Source organism: Rhea americana, unplaced genomic scaffold, assembly GCF_003343005.1.
Source record: "Rhea americana isolate MKP2758 unplaced genomic scaffold, rheAme1 scaffold_95, whole genome shotgun sequence".
Taxonomy (NCBI): domain Eukaryota; kingdom Metazoa; phylum Chordata; class Aves; order Rheiformes; family Rheidae; genus Rhea; species Rhea americana.
In genome coordinates this window covers 2,287,970-2,298,881 of record NW_028187144.1, presented here as the reverse complement: position 1 = coordinate 2,298,881, position 10,912 = coordinate 2,287,970, and the positions used below count along the sequence as shown (strand labels likewise).

Below are 10,912 nucleotides of genomic sequence, written 5' to 3'. Positions count from 1 at the left end.
TTTTTAAAGAGGAGAAGATAGAATATGAACGAAATATGAACAGAAGCAGCATGTTTTTCTGTTCCTTTTTCATTTAAAAATGAAAAYAAAAAAGCACCTAGTGCTGCCTGTAAATTCTGGTTGATACTTTCACAATACGTACAACGAACGTAAAGCTCCAAAGCTGACTTTCATGGCACGAAAGCTGACCTTCCCTTATTTTATTAAAAAGTTATTAATACCTGAAAACCTGTCATGAGCATTTGTAAAATAACATACATCACTGAAGAGCTATATAACTTAYGCTGTACTGTCAGGAGTGACCTAGCTGAGAGCCAGGAGTGTTGTCTGATCATTATACAAGTATGTTAAGCTCTTGAAGTGTGCATTTCTAAGATAAAGTGTAGATCTAGACTAAAGCAGCCAGTTTACAACTAATCCGTCCTATACAAATATCTTGGGAAAGGACAGCCTTAAATTAAGGAGTTTGTACATATTTTCATAGAAATTGCAGAGGTTGGAAGGGATCTTTCGAGAGTGTCTAGTCCAACACCCCTACTCAAATCAGGGTCAGCTGCCGCAGGTTGCTCAGAGCCTTGTTTGGTCGGGTTTTGAAAATCTCCAGGGATGGAATATGTACAACCTCCCTGGGCAACCTGCGCCAATGTTCAACGAATCTCACAGTAAAAAAGTCTTTTCTTACATTTGGATGAAATCTCTTGTATTTCAGCTTGCACCCATTATCTCTTGCCCTTTCACTAGGCACCACTGAGAAGAGTCTGGCTCAGTCTTCATTACTTGCCATCCTTCCTGCCACCATCAGGTATTTATATATATGAATAAGTCCTTCCCTGAGCCTTCTTTTCTCCAGACTGAATAGTCCCAGCTCTTTCWGCCTTTCCTCATATGACAGAGGGTCTAGTCATCTTCATGGCCCTTCACTGGGCTTGCTTCAGTATGTCCATATCTATCTTGTCTGTGTCTTTCCCAGAACTGGACCCAGCACTCTAGTGGCAGCCTCACCAGTTCTGGGAAGTACAGGTGAATGATCATCTCCCTTGACCTGCTGGCAAGGCTCTTCCTGATGCAGCCCAGGAGGCTGTTGGCCTTGTCTGCCAYGAGGACGCGATGTTGGCTTGTGTTCAATTTGTTGTCCACCAGAATCCTCAGGTTGTTCTCTGCAAAGCAGCTTTACAGGTGGTTGGTACCAAGCATGTGCTGGTGCATGGAGTTCTTCATCCCCAGGTGTGGGATTTTAACACTTCACATCATTGAACTTCATGAGGTTCCTGTTTGCCCATTTGTCTAGCCTGTCGAAGTCCCTCTGAACAGCAGCACAACCATGTGGTGCATCAGCCACCCTTTCCAGTTTTGTATCATCTGCAAACTTGCTGAAGATGCAGTCTGCCGCATCATCCACATCTTTAATGAAGATGTTAAACTGTAGGCTCCAGTGTCACGATCCCTGGGGTACAGCACTAGTGACTGGCCTCCAGTTGGACTTTGTGCCACTGATTGCAACTCTTTGAGCCTTACTAAAGTTAAGATAAACAATATCTAGTTTTAGGCCCTCACCAACCTAGCATTTCATTGTAAAAGGCTATCAGGTGATCAGGCATAATTTCTGCTTCATAAATTCATCTGAATATTCCCGATCATCTTGTCCTTCACACGTTTGTTTGACTTCCAGGATTTGCTTCATCACGTTCCCAGGGATCGAGGTGAGGCTTGTAGTTCCCTMGATCCTCCTTCTTGCCTTTCTTAATAGTGACATCTGCTCTCTTCCAGTCCTCACGAACACTCTTTGATCACCATGACCTTTCAAAGATAGTTAAAAGTGGCTTCACAATGACATCGGCCAGCTCCCTTAGAACCCCATGGATGCATCCTATCAGATCAAATGGACTTGTGTATGCCACTTTGTTTAAATGTGCCTTGACCTGATGTGCTTTCACTGAGGGCAAGTCTTCTTTTCTCCAGACTTTCCTACTGGTTTCAGAGTCCTGAGATTCCTGAAGGCAAGTCTTACCATTAAAGACTAGAATGAAGAAGGAAWTGATTACTTCAGCCTTCTACACATCCCCCGTGACTAGGTCCCCTACCCTCTTCAACAGCAGGTCTACCTTTTTCCTAGTTATCCACTGGTTGCTTATACAGCTGTAGAAGCCCTTCTTGCTGCCCTTCATATCCCTCAACAGATTCAATTCTAGGTGGGTTTTGGTTTTCCTAACCACATYCCTGCATGCTTGGACAGTGTCTCTATATTCCTGCTGGGTCACCTGTCCCTGGTTCCACCTCTTCCATGCTTCCTTTTTATGTTTTGAGTTTTGCCAGGCACCCATTGTTCATCCATGTAGGCCTCCTGCCACCTTTACTTGCCTTTCTGGCCTTCTCGAGCTTGGAGGACGTGATCCTTGAAAATCAAGTGGCTTTCCTGGACCCTCTTCTCTCCAGGACCGTCTTTCCTATGGGATTCTTCCAAACAGATCCTTGAACAGCCCAAAATCTGCTCTCCTGAAGTCCAGGAAAGTGATCCTGCTATTTGCCTTGTTTCCTTCTCCCAGCATCTTGAACTCTACATCTCACAGTCGCTGCAGCCAAGGCTGCCCCCAGTCTCTACACCCTCCATCATTTATTCCTTATTTGTAAGTATGAGATCCGGGAGAGTGCCTCTCCTTGTAGGTTTCTCGATCACCTCTGTCAGGAAGTTATCAATGCACTCCAGAAATGTCCTGGACTGCTTATGCTTGCTGCATTGTCTCTCTAGCAGATATTGTGGTGGTTAAAGTCCTCCATAAGGACTGCGGACTGTGAACATGAAGCTTCTTCCAAGTCTTCCAGTTGTCTGTCTCATCTTCTRCTTCTCAGTCAGGCTCTCTGTAGCAGACGTACTACAGTGTCATCCATGTTGGTTTGCCCTCCAGTCCTAACCCATATGCTCTCTGCTGGCTCATCATCCATCMTTCGGCAGACTCCATCCATTCCAGCTGCTCTGTCACATCATTTAAGAGCAATTTTGCATCTGTCACTTATAAACAATTTTAACTCACTGAGTCCAGAAACAACCCATGCTTTCAGATTTGCAAGTCCAAATGTAGCCATATACTCATGCTTGGATATAAATTGGCACTGTCCTACTAAGGATATTTCAATTCCCGTCAGCTGAGCAATGGGGCCATAAACTTATAATTAGGCTTCTACATTAAATGCCTGATACTTCCCGCCAGTTACATGTGTTGCAGTTATAGCTCCCAGTGAGGTCAATCARGAAATGGAGTGTAAGGATATTGCTGGTATTGGAATGCAACCCTGTCTGGAAATAGCCAAGGCAACCTTGTATCCAGAACCAGTATAGGCAACTAGGTGGGGTATCCAATCCTAGGACCTGAACTATTACTATACAGTGCTGGGCTGTGCCACTGACTCTTGCTGGTTAGTTTGAAGCTGGCTCAAGTATCCCTAATACCATTCTGTATCTGGCCAGGTAGACTTAAAACTACAGTTCTGAACGCGAGTTTGAAATGTTGATGTGATTGGGATTTTTGCATGGAAAAATCCTTTTGTAAGGGAGAGTACAAGATAAGATGCATCTTAGTGCCTGCTAGTTGCAAGAAAAACTATGGGAGGGGGGAAAAAAGGGAGTAACGCTCAAAGCAAGGCTGCAAAATCTCCCCAGAATCCACTTCTAAACTTCCCTGGCACTGGAACTAACCTATATTTCCTACTGAATTTTGAGCATTGTTATATCAGGAAAGTGGGACCGTTTAATGGAATACTCGCATATTTGTTTGCAAAAAGATAACCCCAGTTAAACCTATTTCTTAAATAATATGCTCTGCAGAAGTCCAAATCTTTTGTCTTATGTGAATTCAGTCTTTGTATTAATTCAGGCTTTGCATGAATCTTATTTCTCATCTTTTAAAGGATCTTTTATTAATATAGCGGGAGGATATTTTGCTGGTTTTGGAACTATTTTACAATTGTAAACACGCTATCATCCAACTTCCTGCTATTGTGAATGTTTGGATCAGGATAAAGCATTTTGTTTTAAAGGAAGTTTCCTAAATACACAATGTATTTTTATTTCTTCTGCATTTGGTTTAATTTACAGTTTAGTCTTATTATAGGTGCGGTATATATAAGATGAAAACTGTAGTTGTTACTTTGAGAAAGCTGTGCTTGTTTGATTCATTCTTGATGCCAAATGGCAATTATGAACAACATCAACTAAAACCACATGTAGATATTGCTTAGATACTTATGTAGAAAATACATTTATGTAGCTACACTTTGGTATAGACCTAAGCAAACTGAAAAAAACCACTGGGAAAACTTTAGCTACAGACATTCAGGATGTTGAAATTGTGTGTTTGCAATAAAGGTCAATTATATGTCAGGAAACCATTACTAGTTCATTCTTTGGAACTCTCTCTGTCACAAGACTCATGCTGCACTACTTTAAAAACATATTTCCTACCTGTTCATGCGCATACTGTGCCTATTTTTCCACAAGCTAAACATTAATCCTGTTATTTTTCTGTAAGCCCGGCACCATCTTTAACTTGTTTTCGAAATAAAACTCAGTTAGAAACTTTGTGATCTGTGGCGTGTCCTTAAACAGAGACACCAGCAAATGAGGCTGCCGATGAGGGGGAAAAAAAAAAAAAAAAAAAGACTAGTCTTACAGAAAGAAGATTTATATGATCATGCTGCATGCCTGTGTCCCTAAAAACTTTCGAACTTGTTGACTGAAGGAGGGATATTTATTTCTATCAGTAATGTGAAAATAAGTGTTGGGAAAGAAGCACCACCACATTGAGGGAAATGTCACAGRATGTGCTCACATCTTATTAAATGCTAGGCAATGTATATGGGAAGATGACAGAGACCCAAAACACCCCAAGTGAAGGAAAATCTGCTCTTGGAACTTCTGCTATCTTATGGACTGTGGGGCACAAATTCAAAGAAAAAAGGTATCTCTAGGAGCTGCTTGTTTTGTTTTGCTTCTTAATAAAGAGTATAATAAGCAAATATAGCTCTATTTCAGAAAACTGCAACCTAATAGATCCCAGAAAAGGGATAGTGTAAAGATGACCTTTTTTGACAATTACCTGTGCAAATATTTTGAAAACTMCTTTTTAAAAAAGGAAATGAATCCTAATCCTAGAACATACCTTGTCATTGCAATAGCAAAATCAAGCATCACTATCATATGTCACTGTGTTTAGTTGGTGGAGAAGGCTGTGCTGCTCTCTAATGTGTGCCAAACAGCCTCTGACGTTCAATAGGTCTTTACCTGGGGAAGGTTATTGTCACCAGTCAACATGTACAATCTGGGCTTGCAAAGCAAGCTAAAAGTTACAGGTCTTCCCTCATTCTGTAGTTAAAGTTTTGCAGCTTTACAAAGAGCCAAGGGGCAAGTTTCAGCATGAAAAAAAAGAAAGAAATTAAAGGCCTGACTGACAGAAAATGGGAGTCTGGTTAGGTGGTGCAATGGGAAGTGATGGGGCAATGAGCACAGGTGTGTTGCACGTGCAGAGGCAAAAAGTAGGGGCTAGATTTAGTTGTTTGAAGATTATTTCCAGCTGAGTCAGTACTGCAGAAGCCAGCGGTGGTTTGTGTGTGTGCATAGCTAAGAGCAGTGTTTTCTTCTGGTGGGCTGGGTGTATGCGTCTGTCACCTCCTCCCACCCAGCTCACAGGGTGGTGGTATGTCTGACATGGCTGTGTTAGTAGAAGCCTATGGTGTAGAAATATTACCAGAGCTGTACTCTTACTGGCATRGTTTGTTCTAGTGGGAGGGTATTTTACTATTCTGGGGAAAAAAAAYAGCATAGAACAGTTTATAGAGCTGTTATGCTAAAAGTTCTGCTGAAATGTTATACACAGGTAAAATGTTTTTACCTAATTAAGGCATTTAACTGCAATGCCTTAGTAAAGCACTTAATTATCTTAGGGCCACTCTTAACAAAGAGGAAAAAGACAAGATCATAGGTAGATTTAATTCAGAGAAATGCCTCTGTCTGTTGACTATGATCTATGGTTGGTAACGTAATTGATTTTTAGATTATCAGTTGAAATTAATTTGATTCCAGGGTACTATTTCTAGTACAATGTATTCTGCTTCTTGTGGGTTTAGGAAACCTCAGAAGAGGTGGCATGAGARACCACCTTGCTGCTGAGACCATGCAGAGCAGGACAGGGTGTTCCCTCCAACTGAGGCTGCTTTCTTAGGAGGAGAGAGGAAGCCAAATCAGGGACAGAGCGGGAAGGGAAGGGAGTTCTCGGAACAGGGTTATTAGTGYTGCCTCGTAGCTGCAGACAACAATAGGGCTGTGGCTGGTTTGTTTGCTTGACCTTCATTTCTATTTAATTACCAATTGAGAGTAGTGATCAAAGTGAACCACGCTCTCGGGGGAGCCCAGGATGCCTGGGCTCCTTCCTTCTGCACCTCAAGGGTAGAATACACGTGGGGTTGGAAGCACTTAACCTGTGTAAGGACTGACATGCCATACCAGCAACACATGTAGTGCAATGCTGCTATGGGTGCAAGGGCATGTTTTATATTAACATCATGAAACCTCCTCCAAGCAAGGAAAGCTATACCAGGAACAATTAGCATTTCTGCTGTAATTGCACTTGCACTAGGGCTTCTTTTGATAAATTACATTAGTCAGAGATTTTACTTTTTAGTACCCTTGTTCTTAGTGCTAAAAGAAATCTGTAAAATAGWCTTGACTCAAATATCTGTTTTCAGTTACAGAAAAGTTATAGTTATAAATAGCTATGTGTTATTATAAGTAGATACATAGAATTATCTGAGTAAAAAGAAAAAAGTCACACTCAAGTCAAAATCCTTTGATCAGTACAAAACCTCTGCAAACTCATCTGAAATGGAGAGAGACAGAGGTATCTGTGGAATGGCCTGGCTTGTGAGGTTTGCATATCAGCATTTATATTTGTATGTATGTACGTATGCATATAAGTTGCTCCACCTAAGAGCAATACTTTCAAATCTCTGAGGCAGTGGTGTTTAATGCACCGTGTAAGTGTCTAGACTTACTTGGAGCAGCCCTGCAACAACTCGGTTAAACAGTTTATTGGTACAGRTTCTTGTCTTAGAATCATTACTGTAGTATCTGAGATGCCAGCAGTGCACTAAGTAACACTCTGGGAAGAGCAAGCCACAGATGAATGTATAAACAGGGAGTGAAAATGTTTTATTTATTTATATATTCTATTTTATTTATAATGTGTATATACTTAGAGGCTTTGAACGGCATAGAAGGCAACGTCTAACAAATGCCTCTCCATTTAGATGTAAATGTGCTGAGGTTTATCATGGTCCCTATGGGTTTTACATCAGCATAGACATTTTAATTTAAGAAATCATTTATATCCTTTATAATTTGAACTTAGTCTTTGTGTATAAGACAATGATATTAAGAGCTRCTCTAGGTGTGGTGTAAGCAAGCATCCTCTCAGTCCCAAAGATTTGTTTAGATTTTTCTCTTTAGCCTTGCTACTGTCTCCTAAAATAGCAGTTTGGCCACACAACATCATTATTACTGTGAGAAGGTGTATATACCACCTGCTCACCAAAAAGGGGCTACAGCAGCCTGGGAGCTGAGTTGGTTTCACTTCATCACACCTGCAAAACATTTCAGGCTTGCAAGGTAGAGCTGAGGCCAGTGCAGCTGCAAGGTAGTGTTACCAGGGGAAGGATGTGCCGGTAAGTGTGAGAGGCCTGGGTTGAGCTGGGCTGGCAGTGGTGTGGAGGGATGTGAGGTCTCCACCAAAATGGCTGATGGAGATGGCCACAGCCCCCCTTGTCACCTGCCCTGGTAAACCTGCCTCTTACAGGAGGGGAAAYGCAGTGGGATTCAGGTGGATAGATTGCTATAGGTTGTACCCACTGAGGTTGCTGCTGAATGTGGAAGACTTGGGGGGAAAATGAGGGGGGTGCAGAGTGCCCTGGCTAAGTGTAAGTGGGTGCTGTGGAGCCCCATGCTGTTACTGGGACCAGAAATACTAAACAGAGCTACAATTCAAGCTGAAGCCTTCTCAGATACCAAGGGTAATTTAATATGGCTAAGGTACCATTCCTGGAAAGAACAGCAAGCTGCATGGGGGCAGTGAGCAGAGAACACACACAGCACTGAGAAATTCRTTTTTCTGTTTGTGATCTGCACAAAAGTCCCTTTGGTCTCCTATGGGAGAAAGAAGAAAAGACACTATCAACAGGTAATGCAAACACGATCATTCTCTTCCTCTAATTTGTCATTGTTTCTGTCTAGGATAATTCTTTAAAAGCATTTTCATAATCTGTGAATTTTACAGCCTAAGTATATAAGCATTATTCAAGCAAAATTCTGTCACTAATTGATACTAGCACCAATATCCAGAAGATCGCAGTCTGGTCATTTTATTAGAAATACATTTTTTTTTCATGCATCTCCGGAAGAGATGACTTTATCAGAACTCTAGCTTATGTTTTAGAGGTCTGTCTGTACTAATGCAGAAACAAGCATCTAGTCCTGGTAGACTATGAAGTAAGATGAAATAAAAAATGAAATATTTCTGGTAGGGGGAAACATGATTTGTGAAAACTAAAGAAGTTGCAGCTAAAGAAGTCTGAGCATTAGGGGTCAAAATAAAAAGGTTTAGTTTTGCTTCTAACAAACACGTGATTTTCATTCCCACTGGCAATTACTGTGAAACTATAGCAACAGTTTTTAAGTAAAAAAAAAAATTAAGATGATAAAATTACTTGAGATTGTTTAGCAGCTGGAAACAATGAGTCAGGACTGCCTGACTGGGCTATGTTTCAGACTTCCATCTGTCTATGACCTACTCTTTAAAAGCTGTTTTAGCAAGATGTTCAGAACAAAGATGTTGTCAGGCCAGATGAGAAATTATATTACTGCTGTGTTTGACCTTGAAGTCTTTTAACTTCTTTTTCCTCACCAAAAGAGCTGCTTTTTTCCTTCCTTTGTTATTTTATTYGAAAGCCCAAAGGCTCCATTTAAAATAAAATGATTTAAAATACAAGGTTAAAACTATCAAATTGATGYATCTCATAATGGAAGAAGAAAAGAAGCAACTTACATGTAATTTTACATATGCACAYGCCTTTCTTAGGAGGTACATACGTATATGTATTAGATCTTCTTATTGCAGTTTAGACACAAAGCTAGTTCAGCTGAGGCTCTGGGATGGGATAGAGGTTACTATAGCTTGATTTATCTGCTGCTTTCCTCCTTCACCTGTTCTCCTAAGGTGCAAATTGAAGCACCTACAAGATATTTTGGGTTATTCTTGCTTATGGAGAGTCCTGAGATCATCACTTGAGGAGACGATGCATAAAACTTGATTCAAGAGGGAGTTTGAAAAACTATCAATTTTAGAAAATTAGTATTTATGCTGACATTGGTTGTTGACTCTTAATATTGAGTATGATGTTCCCCAAGCAGTAATGCACTAGGGGTTCTCAGAGCAACAAAAATTCTTTGCCTGTTGCTTGGATGATGCAGGGCTTGGCTATAAAACACGTCAAAGCAGCTGTGAAGGAAGCTACCCAGCAGGGTGTGTTTTCTTCTTGCCGACAGCTGGGAGAGTCTCTGCTGGCTGTGACCAAGTTTTGGGTTGCTTTGCTCTTTTGTGCTGATAAAGCCGGTCATGAGGGAAGGGCAARAGACTTGCCTGTGGCATAGAGGTTTAGTTTACTTTTCTGAGCCAGCAGATCTGCCTCATTGCCTGCAAGTTTCCAGCTGTAGATGACATGTAGTCCTAGACTCTGAACCTTTGACCGCATCTGATTACAGGAAAGCCCTTAAATATGAAGAGTAAAGTTACAGTTTTACTGGAATTATATTAAGGAATGTCCTACTGCAGTCTACACATTCAATATTTCATTTGAGGTTTAGGTACCTTGATTTGCCTCAGAAATCCCACTTCTGTGTTCACTTTACTGCGATTTATTTAATTCTAATATGAACCATAAAAAGGGCCTGTTCTGCTATTTTTAAATGAAAAGCTAGTAAAGAAAAAGCCCAAACAAATCAATAAAACCTATGATCTTAAAATGCTGGTGGTGGTCTATCATTTGCGGGTAGTGTTCATGTATTGTTAGTGGGATTGCTGTTGAACTTGTGGACCTGAACGTGTCTGCAAAGCAAGCAGTTTAAGAGCCCTTCCATGCCTATGTACTCCAAGACGTTGCTTTTTTTCTTTTTTCTTTTTTTTTTTTCCCCAACCAGCTGCCGCGCCAGAAGCCTGAGAGAAAACGCGCTAAGTTGAGATCTGCCTTCTACCCGCCGCCGTGTGACGGCCGACACCGGGGTGACCTCCCGCATCCCTGAACCAAACGTGGTGGTGGTTGGTTTAAACCAAACCTAACTGCAGGGAAAAAAGAGGGAGATGTTAAACTGCAATCGCAGGAAAAGAAAACTCGGGGGGTGGGGGGGAGCGGGGCGGGTCTCTCGGTACGGAGCAGGGGCGGAGGCCGGCTGCCGCCGCACCTCGGCCGCCGCTGCCGCCGCCGCCTCACAGGGCCGCGCCGCGCCCCGCCCTCACGGGGCCGCCCTCGCTCCAGCTGCCGGGACGCACGCAGCGAGGGCAGCTCCTATTGGCCAGCGTGCGGAAGGGGGCGCGCTCATTGGCTAGGCGGCCCGCGCGGGCGGCTTCTCCTTCCGGGTTCCGAGAGGSGCCCGAGCCGGTGCGCGTTCGGGAGGCGCGCCCCGCCGCCGCCCCGCAGCGGGGGGAGCGCGGCGGCCGCCGCCGCCGGTCCGGAAGTGACGGCGGGCGGCTGGCGGTGACGCGATTTTGCCGCGGTTTGAGGGGCGGCTGCGCGGAGCGGAGCCGACGCGCGCGCTCGGTCGTTGCCGTTGTCGTCGGCGGGCGGTTGAACGGCGGCGCCCAACGGCCGCCCGCGC

The 10,912-nt window shown here is 42.9% G+C and overlaps 1 protein-coding gene across 1 annotated transcript in view; it reads left to right on the top strand.

Moving 5' to 3' along the window:
* Positions 1-1,107: 1,107 nt before the first annotated feature.
* The window catches only part of RB1 (RB transcriptional corepressor 1), a 91,625-nt gene continuing 81,820 nt past the window's right edge, over positions 1,108-10,912 (top strand). The window contains exon 1 of the mRNA XM_085325002.1: positions 1,108-1,224. Coding sequence (XP_085181128.1) covers positions 1,108-1,224 — 117 coding nt within the window. The remainder of the gene's footprint in view (positions 1,225-10,912) is intronic.